The 17,184-nt window shown below is 40.8% G+C and overlaps 1 protein-coding gene across 9 annotated transcripts in view; it reads left to right on the top strand.

Moving 5' to 3' along the window:
- The first annotated feature begins 619 nt into the window (after positions 1–619).
- Positions 620–17,184, top strand: part of LOC110488552 (mitogen-activated protein kinase kinase kinase kinase 4) — a 58,918-nt gene continuing 42,353 nt past the window's right edge. For 6 of the 9 annotated variants that reach the window (XM_036942677.2, XM_036942678.2, XM_036942680.2 and 3 more), the window contains exons 1-3: positions 620–948; positions 1,452–1,517; positions 15,047–15,103. In XM_036942677.2, coding sequence (XP_036798572.1) covers positions 892–948; positions 1,452–1,517; positions 15,047–15,103 — 180 coding nt within the window. In that variant the 5' untranslated portion in view covers positions 620–891. The remainder of the gene's footprint in view (positions 949–1,451; positions 1,518–15,046; positions 15,104–17,184) is intronic. The other 3 variants (XM_090198151.1, XM_090198152.1, XM_090198149.1) reach the window with 3 other exon arrangements.

Genomic DNA, 17,184 nt, shown 5'->3' on the forward strand with positions numbered 1-17,184 from the left:
CCTGCGCTGCTCCTGCCACCGGTCGCAGAATAATACAGTCACAGAGACAAGCTAGTCATCTAACCATGTGAGTCAGTCATTCAGCACAGCCATGTTAGTCAGGAAGGATTGTAGGAACAGCATAGCAATGCACAGAAGCTGAATTTTACAGCAAAATCTCTTGTCTTTTTGCGTCGTGAAAATGTATACAATGCTTTTGATATTTCACAGTTCATATTTTTCTTACTTTTTAACTCTGCATTGTTGGGAAGGGCTTGTAAGTAAGCATTTCACGGTAAAGTCTGCACCTGTTGTGTTTGGCGCGTGACAAATAAAATTTGATTTGAAATCATTATGTAGGATATGTGACTCATTTTTCCCACCATAAATCAACATCACTCCTTTGCAGTAATACAACAACATTATACTATGCTTGGCCAACTATTTTGTGTTATTGGTAAAACTATAAAGACTTGTTTTTAACTGAAGCGTTGAACAATCAACAACTTATTTTGCATTTAACATGGGGATAAAGTTGTTCAACAGGGGATAAAGTTGTTCAAAAAAGTTAACTTTTCGAATTTGGTTTTCTTCGGAAGAGTAGGGGGGGCTAAAGCTTCCTCCGAATTTTCCGGGTTTCGCTGGTTGAGAAGTTTCCTGGGGCGTATTCATTACGCCAAGTTGGTTTCAAAACATTTCTAAATTTAAGCAAACGGAACGAAACGGGGAGGAACCTACCTTTGTCCAATAGAAACCAACTGTTTGTACTAATGATTACACCCCTGTTTTGGTTGCTAGTGAGAGACGCTGCAGAAACAGTACAGTATGGACTGACACGCCGAAACCGTTAACTTTTGCAAAATCAAGTACATGTACTCTTTATAGGTGCATTAGTCGGACAAAGTCATAGCTATGGCGCGCGACTGCACAACACGAAGTCTGGACAATATTGATCTCTCTGCTTTGAGGGTGAGTTCTGGATATGCCAGAGTCTAATTAACTGAAATGTAGACAGACCTTTGTGTAAACATTGTTGCTGCAGATGTGGGTTACACAGTTTCAATCTCTATTTAAGTCATTTCAGGAAACTTTACGTAAAATGAAGTTAGCTAGCTACTTTGTTACAAAAAGTTAGAGCTTTCATGTCACAGTAGGCTTTTAAGAATCCATGAATCTTACAGTTTTCGGGTTCGTTTCGCTTTCAGAAGTTAATATGTTTTTGGTTTACTGGATTTACAGCTGTTTCAGAAGTAGTAACTTTTTAAAGTAAGATTTAGTAATATGACATGTTAGCATTTTACAAGTGTGAACAAATGGAACATACTTGTAGCCAGCTATGCCATGCAATAAACCATGATGACCTAAAGGTCAGATATTATTAAACATAAGGTTAATTCAAAATTACTTTATTTGTATATTTTTGTGCTCTTCCATTTCATTTGAAGTAATGTAATGTTGTCGTCTTGTTTCAGGATCCTGCTGGAATATTTGAGCTGGTAGAAGTGGTTGGAAATGGAACATATGGGCAAGTCTACAAGGTTTGTAGTTTGTGTCAGACCCACTCTCCTATTCTTGTCTTTGACCATGATTACAATTGCAGTTGTGTTGTCAGTTGCAATGATTTGCATTTTAAGGAGCATATAGCAATATATACTATGCAAACATTGTATGGCACCCTCTTAATCTTTAAGTAAAAAGAAAGAAAATGAATATAGCAATACTACTCATAATAATATAGCTGTCAGCAGTTGATGGCATGAAACTTGGTGTAGTTCCCATGAAAGCACTCACTAAGTGAGAAGAAACAGTGAGAGAAACTGTGACCTAAATTGGCTTACCAACACAAGCATCTTCAACACTCTTGGGTGGAGTCAACTTCCTTATCGAAATCAGCTTAACTGAACCCTTCAGTGATGGTTTGTGGTTATTTTTTTTTTAACAATTGAGATGTTTTAAATTATCTTGACAAAGCTGGGCCTTTCGAGTAGTTCTTGCCACGTTCTCACATATGTGTCAACTCAGAGCGTAAGGTAGCAGTTGGGTGGATACCTTAGGTTGCACAAGCCTTTGATTTACAAGAAAGGAACCTGTTCAAGATCCAGTGCAAAGAAGATAAAGAATATCTATCATTATCAAGTGTACATTATTTTAATATCACTGGAGAAAATCTCATTTTGTCTAGTTATATTCAAAATTGCACGAAAGTCCCTACACATTAGTTAACATAGTACCAATAAATAGACTGTGATGTTTTGTTGATGTAGTACACAGCCTGTCAGTTTCTGCAGGTATCTCAGCTGAATTAAATACATCTCCTGTCATGTGGATCAATGTCAGAGTTGGCCATTAGTGTCCAGAAGACTTCCTTTTCCACTTCTGTGTGCAGTGCACAGTTTCAGCCCCATGTTAACAGGAACAGTGACTTTACACAGAGCAATAGCTTATCCTCCACTCAAACTACCCGAAAAGTACTTTCCAAATTCCTAGCCATTCTTTAGGTTATATAAAATCCAAGAAGTGTGTTTAGTAGTACTGTGCACTTTAATTACCCAGCCAAACACTTTCCCTCTAATGTGTTTATTAAGTCACGGTCATACATTCTGTATTGTTTACATGTATGAGAAATATTGCTGATTGTTTCTTGGATTTTAATCTCTGAATCATTTTGTTTCACTAGAATAATCTAAAGAAAGTGGTGGGCCTAACTCAAAGACAATCATATTAAGTTATTACAAATTTTGTTGGCCACATGCTCCAAATACAACAGGTGTAGTAGACTTTACAGTGAAATGCTTACTTACGAGGCCATTCCCAACAATGCAGAGTTAAAAAGTAAGCCAAATATTTGCTAAATAAAAAAGGAAATAGCGACACAATAAAAACAATAACGAGGCTATATACATGGAGTACCAGTACCAAGTCAATGTGCAGGCGTACGAGGTAGTTGAGCTAATTGAGATAATATAGTATGTACATGTGGGTAGGGGTAAAAGTGACTAGGCAATCAGGATATATAATAAACAGAGTAACAGCAGCGTATGGGAAGTGTGTCTATGTGTCATTGTGTGTGTGTGTATGGTGTCAATATGCAAGTGTGTGTGTGTTTTGTGAGAGGATGTGAGTAGATGTAGTGTGTGTGCGTGTGCGTGTGTGTGTGTGTGTGTGTGTTGGAGTGTCAGTGTAGTATGTGTGACTGTGAGTAGAGTCTATTGAGTGTGCATAGAGCCAGTGTAAGGGACTCAGTGCAAAACAATTAAGGTAAATAAATAATAAAGTGGTCAATGTAAATAGTCCGGGTAGCCATTTGATAAACTGTTCAGTAGTCTTATGGCTTGGGGGTAGAAGCTGTTCAGGTGCCTTTTGGTCCCAGACATGGCACTCTGGTACTGCTTTCCGTGTGGAAGCAGAGAGAACAGTCTATGACTTCGGTGGCTGGAGTCTTTGACAATTTTTCGGGCCTTCCTCTGACACCGCCTGGTATAGAGGTCCTTGATGGTAGGGATTTTGACCCCAGTGTTGTACTGGGCCGTACGCACTATCCTCTATAGTGCCTTGTGGTCAGATGCCGAGCAGTTGCCTTGCCAAGCGGTGATGCAGCCAGTCAAGATGCTCTCAGTGGTGCAGCTGTAGAATCATTTTGAGGATCTGTGAAACCATAAATAATAACACATTTATTGAAGTGGTGTAACACATCTAAGTGGTTTATAACACCTTATGTACTTCCAAGAAGTGCATCAGATTTTGTCTGTAGCTAGGTTTCTATCCAATTTGTGGCAGATTTTCATGTGAATATTCTAAAATCTGCATAAAAACAATATGAGCATTTTATCACCAGAGATGTTTTTCCATAAAATTGACTTGTTGCGGATTGTGATGTCCTAGTGCAAAAATAACTTTGGCTGTTACTGAATAAAAAATACAGGTTAAATGGATTTCCATCGCATTTTCAACTTTACTAATGGTTTTGTCACAATTTTTTTTTTTTTAAAGCTAAATGTGCCCACGGGTGGTCTTGGCACTTGCGCGCTAGCCAACAGCTCGCAGATACAATTCGGGCATAGCCTACATGGTGAGATAAATTTTTTTATTGGTCAAACGGCAGCCAAGCATTGATCATCATGTCACCAGAATAAGACCATCTGTATTTATTGGAAAGGAGCATCAAGCTCCTCACAGTGCACTTTCACCACCCTATGAAGTTCATCATAGCTTATTTAAACTGTCGCTTAATAAACTGTATGCTTTCCCGAGTCATAGTGGAGGACCACACAACATATCATCACATGACTCCCAAGTTTACTTCGAAATTATGGTTATTATATCAATATTTTGGCACAAAAAGATCCCACCTTGTCTTGCGTATTTTGTTTTTTTGGCATTTGGAAAGTTTACCGGCATGTACTTTATTTGCATAAAGATGTTGGATGGAAACCTGGTTATTGTTGAGAAACATGAGGTTGTGGGTGTTTTCTGCAGGCAGCATAGATTCATTACGTTAGTAGAGTAGTGGTTGTTGGCTACAGACAGGTAGAGGGCATTGGTCACAGTGTACAGATGTAGGATCTTAATTGGATCACCCTGTTGAAATGCAGGAAATGTAAAATGTGTAGTGTATTTGAGGTTTCAAAAGGCTTCTGAAGTTTGTCATTTCTACTTAGAAATTTCAGACTTGATTTTCCCATATGAAAAGTGTATCAACCCATTACAAGAATATACATTAGTTATAATCCACGTAATAATTCACATTTTCTGTTGCTCAAGGATTAATTTCCTGTTGTAGCAAACTGGCTCACATTAAGATCCTACATATGTAAAAGGAAATTCTATTTTTGAAGCCACTACATCAGGGCATCTGTGGCTTTCCTCTCCTCTCAGAATCTTGTTCTTTTTCTTTTCTCCTGCCAATTTACCCGTTCTGAAAATAGAACATCACAGGGAATGCGCGTCTGTGGAAAAATATCGATTTTGAAATTGTTTACTGGGCTTGTTCTGAAGGCAGCGAGTCTTGTTTTTCAGTACAGTCTGAAGTCTCAGTTTTAATCATCCGTCCCCTTGGGATTTCAGGGTAGATGTCTGATCGATGCCACAGTTTTGTTCCATGTTGAATGTATAAGACGTGACAATTACTGGCAGGCTGAGAAAACAAAGAACAGTCTAGTTTGCTTCTCTGCTTCTTCGAAGGCCTTAATAAAGGACTATCACTTTATCGGTGTCCCAAAGCAATACACTGGTAAAATTAGCATCTGATTTTCTTCAGTCTTACAGTACACTTCATGGTAGATCTTCAGCAGTTTGCAATGCAAAGCTATGCTGTTGTTAACATGATGTGTGGTGTGATCTTTGGTGAGAGCAGTGGAAATGGCAGAGGTCATGCCAAGAGAAACACTGATGAGAATGTCCACCCAGTAAACTCTCTCAGATGGGTGACCTTTGTCAAATTATGTTCAATGTCTGTTCTTCAACACTCCAATCCATAATACGTCATGAAAGATGAGATAATATGTATCCAAATTCAATAATTAATAGCAATTGCAAGCAACACAAAATACAAACAACATATGACTTACTATTCTTTGATTATTTCTCGCTCATGGTATCTATTAGAAAATAATATGACTTCAGTTCACAGGAGGTTGGTGGCGCGTTAATTGCGGAGGACTAGCTTGTGGAAACGTCTGGAGCGGCAGGGTAGCCTAGTGGTTAGAGCAATCCCCGAGCTGACAAGGTACAAATCTGTCGTTCTGCCCCTGAACAGGCAGTTAACCCACTGTTCCTAGGCCGTCATTGAAAATAAGAATTTGTTCTTAACTGACTTGCCTAGTTAAATAAATAAAAAATAAATACAAATAAAATAGGTGGAATGGTATCAAATTCGTCCAACACGTGGTTTCCATGTGTTTGATGCCATTCCATTTGCACCATTCCAGCCATTATTATGAGCGGTCCTCCCCTCAGCAGCCTCCACTGCTTCAGTTCATATAATACTGATAATACCATGCAGTTTTATTATTCTAAGGTAGCTGGTTTGTTGTTATGCTCAGAAGAAGCTGACTTGGCACCAGTGTTGATCTATTGTTTCCAGTCTGCCTTCACTTACATGGGAGGCTATTTTTTACCCTGTCCTGTTTTGCTATTTAACACAGCATTGTTATCATCTCATTGTTAAACGCTGAATACTCTTTTTTTTCTCTTGTAAGTGTTTTGGATCATCTTGTTCTTATCTTGTGTCTCGCTGGTTTCATTTTTAGAACCCCCAACTCCCCTAATCTCTTCAGCTTTTAGGGTGTTGCAACTTGTATGTCAGAACGCTTTCTTAACATAGTAAATCTTACAGAGACCCATCCATGCTGGTTAAAAGGGTGGTTTGTAAGCAAGGGGTCACATGATGAGCGTAGTTTCCCTGAGGTCGTTTATCCTCTGGGATCTTCATATTTTTTGGCAGCAAAATAGGACGGTCCATTTAGAGATACCTCATATTAAAAGAGGATCTTGTGTGATAGGATCTCTCTCACTTATCCCAGGGTGAACCTTATCATGTGACCTTCCTGTGTTAGTATGAGTGGGAGATGGGTTGTGATTTGTTGCACCAGTGATCTCATCTGTGTCTTCTGGGGATACTGTAATCAAGGGTGTGGAATTATTAGCCGTACGGTAAATGGTTTAATCCGTGCCATTTTCAATGTTCAAAAGTTGCATTTTGTTTAGTTTTGTAGGGTTCAAAGATACATTCCTATTGTAATATGACTGTCTCGTTGCATATAGAAATATCTCATCCTTTTGTTCTTAGGGTGGCTACATCTAGGGCGTATTCCTCTTTTAAATGGGTACTTCCCTATCTTGCGAGATGCAAACTCATGAAGTGTGAAAAATTGGGTCAGGCCAGGCTTGCACTGCAGTGACAGAGCAAGACAGTGATGCAAGGCGGGAGAGCTGTCGTCACTTGCATGCCTCCAAGGTCTGATATTGAGAAAGTCCCAGTATGTCGGGAATCATCACGAAGCAGGCAGGCTCCACTTTGACCTACAGAGAGGAAGCGTCTTTCTCAACACACACTTCCTGAACCGCAGTCACTGTTCAAACCACTTGGACGCCTGCCTGGATCTGGTGACGTTATCCCAGTGCCCTCAGCTCTGGAAGGGCCATGAAAGGGCCCCGCCGTGGTGTTGAGATGTGGGCTCATTGTATGCGTCCCAAATGGCACCTCTTTCCCTGTTTAGTGCACTACGTTTGACCAGTTCCCGTAGGGCTCTGGTCAAAAGTAGTGCACTACATAGGGAATAGGGTGCCATTTGAGATGTGGCCACCAAGGAGACCTCTGTTTGGGTAGGGAAAGAAGAAGAATGCCCTCCATGCGCACGGGGTAGGAACTGTGGTATTGGGTGATAACCCTGGAGACTGGGGGGGGGGGGGGGCAGCCTGTCTCTGGTGGAGATATTTCTGTCCAAAGGGGGATTTCCTCATTATTCCCTAACCCAACTGTGAAGCCCATAATCTCCCATCGCATTGTGTCTAATGACCAAGCAGAAAGTAGTGAATGAGAAAAAGCAGATTTCCATCAGAAGAAAGGCAGTGGCACTTCCATCAACACTACTAAGGTGTTGATAAGAAGTGTATTGTGATGAGAGGTTCATTGCACAAGATTAGGTCTTTACCATGCAGATTGAGTTTCAGTGTTGATTGAACCCAGAAAATATCGACAGTGAAAAGATAATATAGATGGATACTTTCCATATGCCAGTAGTTAAAGTGAGCCCTTCACATTTGGTTTAGGAGCCGATCAATTTCTCTTTGTTGGATGACTTGCTCGAGTGTCTCTTTATTAGAATGGGGAATGTGATTTATGCAATGCGTGTGTGTCCCCCCCCACACACACACACACAAATTGAATGTGTTTCAGAGAGAGCATGCTGTGACTGTGTGTTGTGTGGAATGCTGAAGAGGTTGTAGGGGTTTGAGCCGCGGGCCGATTAGTGGACAGTTTGCTCTTTTCTCTCTCCTCTCCTTTGATCAGCAGTAGGAATGTGCTCTCATGCAGTCTCTTTATGGCTTGCTTTGGATCATGTGCACATGCTTGCAATCATTATTTGTCAAATACTAATGACTCTGGGGCAGCATGCATACAATGCCAGTGAAGTGTATTTTTACAACATGAATAAATAGTTGACAATGGTAGCTACATGTATTATTATTGAACCTGACATGTTGGGCAAAGGTTTTGCTGGCATGCAACAAGAAGCATTTTGTAAATGGGAAATCAAATGATCTGCTACTTCTACAGTCGTTTTGTGAGCTTGAGACCTAGCTATTATCCTACTGTATGTCATGCATGTTCAAGGTCTCAAACTACACTAACCCAAGGAATTATTCCTATATGTTGTAAAAAATGGTCTACTCTGCAGTGCCCACAACTGATGGTGAATTGTCTGACCACCAAAAGCATTTTTCAACCGTTTATTAACCAACTTCATTTTTGTTTCCCTTTGAAATAGCCTCTATAAAAGCTTGGCTTTGTATTTGGAGAGTTTGCCTGTGGCAATGGAACACAGCCAGCTTGAATGTTTAAGACTCATTTTTGATCAATGCAAGACTGTGTGCCACAATCCCTCTTGTGACTAACATGTTTTTCTACAGAAGTCAAATACATCTGTAATTATGTAAAGCAATTGTAAAAAATAAAATAAAAATGTTGAAAAAAATCCTATTCTGATCAGACTATTATCAAAGTAAATATTAGTGACTTTGCCTAGAAGTCTATTGATAGTATTTGGTCATTAGCCCAAACAGTTTTCAGCTCATTGTTATTGTTAAAGAGAATCATGTTTTAATCAGATTTGATTATGGGGCTCTTGTTATTTTCCCATATGTGCTTGCTCTCTCACTCTGCTAGTCTGGCACAGGAAGCTGTGTCCATTTTAACTCCTGCCCGTGCTTTTGGGGAACACTGGCCCACATCCTAATTGAACCTGGTGCTGAGTGTCTGCTTCAGAAATCTGTTCACATGGTGTGGCCTGCTGCTGTCTGCCCAACCGCCAAACAGCAGTCTGCACAGACCGCTCTCTAGTATCTTCTCACATTGATGTCCTACAGTACACACAGCTATCAAAGATAAACATGGGCAGTCAATGGCAGGAAATGGCAATGAACATGCTATCACTCAAAGGCACTCAAAGGTTTGCATGTGTATTTATTTTTTATTGCAAACTGTACATAAATAAAATAGGGGTTTATTCCAAGGCAATCTGTGGTTCGGATCGTTATCACATATGTGAGTGATTAGTGATCCCTCATTTCTGTGGATGTGCAAGACTGTGGTTACGTAGACGAGCATATTGTGCAAGAGTGCAGCTGCACAATACTATCCCACTGGGCACAGACGTCAGTTCAACGTCTAGTTTTAAATTACATTTGTTTGAGTTGTCTAATGTGAATTCAATGTTAAATCAACAACAAAAAAAATCACCATGTCATTAGATTTAGGTTACAAGTTGGGTGAAAAAAATACAAAAATCCCTTAGGCTGATGACTTTTTGCAAATCCAAACAGTTTTCCACGTTGACTCAACTTCATCACATTTAATTTTTGTTGTTGAAATGATGCGGAAACAATGTTATTCAATCAGTTTTTGCAACAGATAAACTCTCTCTAGGTTTTCCCAGATGTGTTCATAGTTTTCAAAGCTGAGTTAGAAACTCTGCTTTAGATAGGTAGCTTGGATCTAAATGGATAGCTAAATCTCCTGCCTATACTCGTAATATCCATATATTAGAGTACAGAAAGCATCTTGGGGATTAAAAGACAACCAAAGTGTTCTCAATCCTTATGCATTTCACTCCCCTTTTCATGTTTTGTTAAGGTAAAATACGGTGCCTTCGGAAAGTAATCAGACCCCTTGGCTTGTTCCACATTTTGTTACGTTACAGCTGTATTCTAACATGGGTGAAATAAAACTATCTACACACAATACCCCATAATGTCAAAAGCGAAAACAGGTTTTTAGAAACGGTTGAAAATGTATTACAAATAAAAAACAGAAATACCTTATTGACATAAGTATTCAGACCCTTTACTATGAGACTCGAAATTGAGCTCAGGTGCATCCTGTTTCCATTGATCATCCTTGAGATGTTTCTACAACTTGATTGGAGGCTACCTGTGGTAAATTAAATTGATTGGACATGATTTGGAAAGGCACACGCCTGTCTATATAAGGTCCCACAGTTGACAGTTCATTTCAGAGCAAAAACCAAGCCACAAGCCAAGCCATGTCGATGCACAGATCTGGGGAAGGGTACCAAAACATTTCTGCAGCATTGAAGGTCCCTAAGAACACAGTGGCCTCCATCATTCTTAAATGGAAGAATTTTGGAACCACCAAGACTCTTCCTAGAGCTGGCCGCCCAGCCAAACTGATTAATCGGGAGACAAGAACCTTGGCCAGGGAGGAGACCAAGAACCCAATGGTCACTCTTACAGAGCTTTAGAGTTCCTCTGTGGAGATGGGAGAACCTTCCAGAAGGACACCCATCTCTGCAACACTCCACCAATTAGGCCTTTATGGTAAAGTGGCCATAAATTAAAAGGCACATGACAGCCCGCTTGGAGTTTGCCAAAAGGCACCTAAAGACTCTCAGACCATGAGAAACAAGATTCTCTGGTCTGATAAAACCAAGATTGAACTCTTTGGCCTGAATGCCAAGCGTCACATCTGGAGGAAACCTGGCACCATCCCTACGGTGAAGCATGGTGGTGACAGCATCATGCTGTGGGGATGTTTTTCAGCGGCAGGGACTGGGAGACTAGTCAGGATCGAGGGAAAGATTAATGGAGCAAAGTATAGAGGGATCCTTGATGAAAACCTGCTCCAGAGTGCTCAGGACCTCAGACTGGGGCGATGGTTCACCTTCTAACAGGACAACGACCCTAAGCACACAGCCAAGACAACGCAGGAGTGGCTTTGAATGTCCTTGAGTGGCCCGGCCAGAGCCCGGACTTGAACCCAATCGAACATCTCTGAAGAGACCTGAAAATAGTTGTGCAGGAACGGTTCCCATCCAACCTGGCAGGGCTTAAGAGAATCTGCAGAGAAGAATGGGAGAAACTCCCCAAATACAGGTGTGCCAAGCTTGTAGCGTCATACCCAGGAAGACTTGAGACTGTAATCACTGCCAAAGGTGCTTCAACAAAGTACTGAGTAAAGGGTCTGAATACTTACAGTGCCTTGCGAAAGTATTCGGCCCCCTTGAACTTTGCGACCTTTTGCCACATTTCAGGCTTCAAACATAAAGATATAAAAGTGTCCCACATGTATAACAAGTGGGACACAATCATGAAGTGGAACGACATTTATTGGATATTTCAAACTTTTTTAACAAATCAAAAACTGAAAAATTGGGCGTGCAAAATTATTCAGCCCCTATACTTTCAGTGCAGCAAACTCTCTCCAGAAGTTCAGTGAGGATCTCTGAATGATCCAATGTTGACCTAAATGACTAATGATGATAAATACAATCCACCTGTGTGTAATCAAGTCTCCGTATAAATGCACCTGCACTGTGATAGTCTCAGAGGTCCGTTAAAAGCGCAGAGAGCATCATGAAGAACAAGGAACACACCAGGCAGGTCCGAGATACTGTTGTGAAGAAGTTTAAAGCCGGATTTGGATACAAAAATATGTCCCAAGCTTTAAACATCCCAAGGAGCACTGTGCAAGCGATAATATTGAAATGGAAGGAGTATCAGACCACTGCAAATATACCAAGACCTGGCCGTCCCTCTAAACTTTCAGCTCATACAAGGAGAAGACTGATCAGAGATGCAGCCAAGAGGCCCATGATCACTCTGGATGAACTGCAGAGATCTACAGCTGAGGTGGGAGACTCTGTCCATAGGACAACAATCAGTCGTATATTGCACAAATCTGGCCTTTATGGAAGAGTGGCAAGAAGAAAGCCATTTCTTAAAGATATCCATAAAAAGTGTTGTTTAAAGTTTGCCACCAGCCACCTGGGAGACACACCAAACATGTGGAAGAAGGTGCTCTGGTCAGATGAAACCAAAATTTAACTTTTTGGCAACAATGCAAAACGTTATGTTTGGGGTAAAAGCAACACAGCTGAACACACCATCCCCACTGTCAAACATGGTGGTGGCAGCATCATGGTTTGGGCCTGCTTTTCTTCAGCAGGGACAGGGAAGATGGTTAAAATTGATGGGAAGATGGATGGAGCCAAATACAGGACCATTCTGGAAGAAAACCTGACGGAGTCTGCAAAAGACCTGAGACTGGGACGGAGATTTGTCTTCCAACAAGACAATGATCCAAAACATAAAGCAAAATCTACAATGGAATGGTTCAAAAATTAACATATCCAGGTGTTAGAATGGCCAAGTCAAAGTCCAGACCTGAATCCAATCGAGAATCTGTGGAAAGAACTGAAAACTGCTATTCACAAATGCTCTCCATCCAACCTCACTGAGCTCGAGCTGTTTTGCAAGGAGGAATGGGAAAAAATTTCAGTCTCTCGATGTTCAAAACTGATAGAGACATACCCCAAGCGACTTACAGCTGTAATCGCAGCAAAAGGTGGCGCTACAAAGTATTAACTTAAAGGGGGCTGAATAATTTTGCACGCCCAATTTTTCAGTTTTTGATTTGTTAAAAAAGTTTGAAATATCCAGTAAATGTCATTCCACTTCATGATTGTGTCCCACTTGTTGTTGATTCTTCACAAAAAAATACAGTTTTATATCTTTATGTTTGAAGCCTGAAATGTGGCAAAAGGTCGCAAAGTTCAAGGGGGCCGAATACTTTCGCAAGGCACTGTATGTAAATGGCATATTTCCATTTTTATTTGTAATACATGTTCAACAACCTGTTTTTGCTTTGTCGTTATGGGATACTGTGTGTAGATTGATGAGGGGGAAAAAAAACATTTTAATACATTTTAGAATGAGGCTGTAACCTAACAAAATGGGGGAAAAGTCAAGGGGTCTGAATACTTTCCAAAGGCACTGTACACCAGACTAGAGAGAGCATTGTTGTGTTATGGGGTGAAGTGAGTAGTTCACACCTGGTATAGCTGTGTGAATTGCTCTTCCTGGATACAATTGAATGGAATGGTAGTCTTTGATCTGCTACGTATGTGCAAACAAAATGCTTGCAGTGGGTAATTCCGAATGACAAAGTAAGGAAAAATCATTTGTGTAAATGCACTGAGGCAAGAAAGACACATATGCTGCTTGCATTCTGTCCTCTTATTAAAAAAAGGAATGTTGGTCACAGTTGTCCTCTTGCTGTTGTTAAAATAAATAGCTCTGTTGTCACAAAATTACATATCCATGAATGTGATTTGAACCTTTTGCTGAGTTTTTTATAAATCATTCGTAGTGTATATGCAGCATTTCCAAGCTTTAACATGGGAAACTATCTGCTAAGATCTTTCTCAATTATCTCCATCAATTATTCTCCATCTCCGTGCACTTTATTACAGATGTGCACAAGTGCACTGTATTACAGTTGTCGTGTCACATTCTGTCAGTGAGCATAGCCACATATGAAAGTTCAGGACCATTCCTCTCTCCTCGGGGATAGGTGATTCTAGCATTTAGAGCAAAACTGCACAGTGCTATTAACAATACTGGATGATAAGTGCTTGCTATGCCTGTAGTCTGTGTTCTGTTTATTTTTTAATTTGGAGAATAACCGTCATAGTCATTACATTCACTCCACTGCTTAAGTAACTCAAATGTATGGCATCTGTCAAAATGGCAAATTCATTTGCAAAATAACGGTAAAGTGCAATGGACGAACATCAATCTGCCTCAGCCCACTGTGCTGTGACTGAACATAGACGAGATGGCTGCAGTCAATGGGAATGTTACAGAAGCCTCTTATTGGTTTACGAGACGCAGCTAAATGCATTGTATTGATTATGTGATTGTCCCAGCTGAATGCTCCTCGCTACACTCCTGATTTGAGAATAGGATATTGACTCATATGTTACGAAAAACATTTCACGTGGGGATTATTTTTTTTCCCCCACAAATTGACATTCATTGCAACAGTTTTCAGGATGGACAGTGTAACTGTTTCTTTGAATTAGATTCACAAGGAGTATTGCTTCATTTTCTCTTTAGAATTTTACTGAAACTCTTACACCATACTAAGTGTGACTTTTTGCTTGCCAAATCAGACATATGAAATATAGTACGCTTTTGTATGTGAAATAAGAAATGACAATCTTAGCATAGGTTATAAGAGTTGTTCTCAAGATTGGTGGAGTAAAACTGGGATTTCTCAGGTGGATAACATCATTTTTGTGGTATTTTCAAGTGACTCAATCTCGCCATATGTACATGATATTCCGTAGACAACAGTCAATTGTGTTGGATGATATGAGCCATTTTTCAAATAAACAAACAATGGAGGTCAGTCTAGTGAAACATGTACTGCTCCAGCTCAGGCCCGTGTTCCATTTTCTCTACACACTTTTCGCAAATAATTGCTTTAAGAGTTGCTGTACCTAGTTTTCTGCTCCTTAGGTTCTGACACATACACAAAGTTTTTTTTTAAATTCACTGCTCTCCTACCTCTCTCTTCCTCTTTTTCTGCCACCAGACTCAGTTACAGAAATAGCTACATTTTCCCCTTCCTCAATTTACCTCACCTGACTGGTAGACATGGTCTTAGGCGCTAGACTTTCCGTTGCAGTTGCCAGTATGGTTGTTGCCCTGTATTGAATGATGTGTATGTTTAGAAAATATATGTTTCATAAAATGCTGTGGTTGTCTCAACAATAACCTTAACTACTGCATAATGTTTGTGCAAGTAGCCCAACTGTCATTATTATACACTAAATTCATTGTCTTACTTTTTCCAATGTGTCTTGAGTGACTTTGTAACCTAAGGTTCTAGGGTCACAGTACCAAATTTGCTGAATAACTCTTAACAGTATACTCGCCATCATCATCATAGACTTTGAGTGTCCTCGATTGTCTTAGATATTATTGGCGTCCGATGGCCATTCTGTCCCTAACTGTTATACTGACTGTCCTTGTGTCTCAACAGGGGCGACATGTGAAGACGGGACAGCTGGCTGCTATCAAGGTCATGGACGTGACAGAGGTAAGAAGGCCACTTCCTGGTTCCTGTCTCCATCCCTTGCTCCTTGCACTGAAAAGCCACCCAGACATAGGTAGGGAGGGCCACGGCCATGGGACTGCCACTCTGCCGAGTCAAAGGGGCAAGGAGGGGTTTCACACTCAGATCAGTTTACCTTCAAAGACAGTGTTTTATTTAAGAAATGCAAATGAGGCCCGGTTAACACGGCGCACCAAAGGTTATTATATCCTGAGCTGTCAATCAGCAGGTGAGAACACTGGGAGCCATGTTTGTTCAGGGAAAGTTTAATCATCTCGTTCCCCTCAGGGCAATAAAGCTACCTGGTGATGAGACTATCTACTGTATAGAAACTGATTGATTTGGCCCTCCTGGCCCGCTACAAGAACAAAGAGGAGCGTTATTACAATAGCGCAATGTGTACATGGCCAAAGATTTAATTAAATTCGTTTTTTTTTTTGTGGCTTTGAGGTATATTTTAAACTAAGATCTGACTTTTGGGACCTGAGGAAGGATCAACAGTATCAGTCTCTGCAGTGCAATCTGAAATTTTGTATAGAGTGACTGAAGTTCAACACACCGCACGAAGAACAACAACTTATTATTTTACTCAACAGAGAATATAAGACACAGTTAATCAATACAGCACAGTTTCAAATGTATCATCATAAAAACATAGCATTAAAACTGATATTAAGTTCTCCAATATCTGTGTTTTGATCTAGACTTGCTTTTTATTAGATCAGCCTTGAATTGCTGGCTGAAACTAAAGGTGTTGTATTGGCCTAATACGTAAAGAATGTCTGAGGTGCCGAGATGAGTTTAAAAGGCCCAGCTCATTGTATTGAACCCCAGAGAGTAAAAGCAGAGGAGATAACGCCACAGGCTCTCGGACAATAATCTCTCTCTTCTCAGCACACAAATGCCTTTGCCCTTTTCCTGTCCATCTTGTATTGTCTATCTGCCCAGGGCGATAATAGCAGGACATTTCCTGTAAAACTGAATGGCCCCTCACTGAAGGCCCAGGGCCCAGGCTTCCTACTCTCTGCTTCAACACATCCCTCCCGACAGTCACATAACTAAACCCCCCCCCCCCCATACCCTACCCTCACCCTCGCTCCCCTTCCCTCGCTCCCCCTTCATTAGCCCCTACTCCACAGGCTGCCTGGCCCCAGACCTAGGGCCCAGCCGCGGCCCGGTCACTTGCCTTCGACCCCTCTTGGGGATTGAGACATTGTCCTGTACAGAGAGCAGCTGTGCCGGGTCCTTTCCGAGCAGGAATGTCCTCTCTTCTTCCTGGTTTGATTTAAAGGGAAAGGAAGGTTCAGTGAAGGCATGTGGTTGTCTCCCTTTCCAGGACAGAAAGGTACCATTCTTTAAGAGAGGTCACTGAGCTGTATGAAGGGTCAAATGCCTATCTTGAATGGAACGGCTGTTTCTCTCGGGGTCAGGAGACAGGAGCAGGGAGGCTGTTGGTAAGGCGAGAATAGAGAGAAAAACTGCCCGGTGTCCCCATTTAAACCTGTTATGCTGCTACCGTTTCGGGAAAAGGTAATTTCCCACTCATATTATTATATAGTAGGCTATTTTGGGTGTGTATTTGTTGTTAAATATGTGAATTGGCAGATTATCTTGTTATTATTTTTGGGAGCTCAGTATCGTTATTAAACCACACAACCTATCATCCCCTGTAAATCAAATCAAAGTCTAATTGGTCATATGCACAAGATACACTGTAAACAAATCTTTTAAGTTTTTTGGGGGGGAATGAACTAGTCTACAGTAGATGTACATATTTGACCAAATCAAAGCACATTAGGCTGAATTTCTAAGATATGTTCTGGGCAGTAGCTAAGGGATGTTGTGGTTTTCCTGTCAGGAAAGACAGTGTCACGTTACAGTCCATTGACTATAGGCCTACTACAGTATGAAAAACCCAGGGAATAGAAACGCAATGCATAAGTGTGTCATGCTTTTCCAAGGCTTCACACAGAAACAAATCCCCTTCAGGCCCCTCTGACACACACTACTGCTTCTTAAAGAGAAGCTGTCTGTTTCTATCTCCACGCCAAAGACGTACTCTGCTA

This window comes from Oncorhynchus mykiss, chromosome 14 (genome assembly GCF_057628025.1).
Source record: "Oncorhynchus mykiss isolate SJ-2025 chromosome 14, ASM5762802v1, whole genome shotgun sequence".
NCBI classification, from domain to species: Eukaryota; Metazoa; Chordata; class Actinopteri; order Salmoniformes; family Salmonidae; genus Oncorhynchus; species Oncorhynchus mykiss.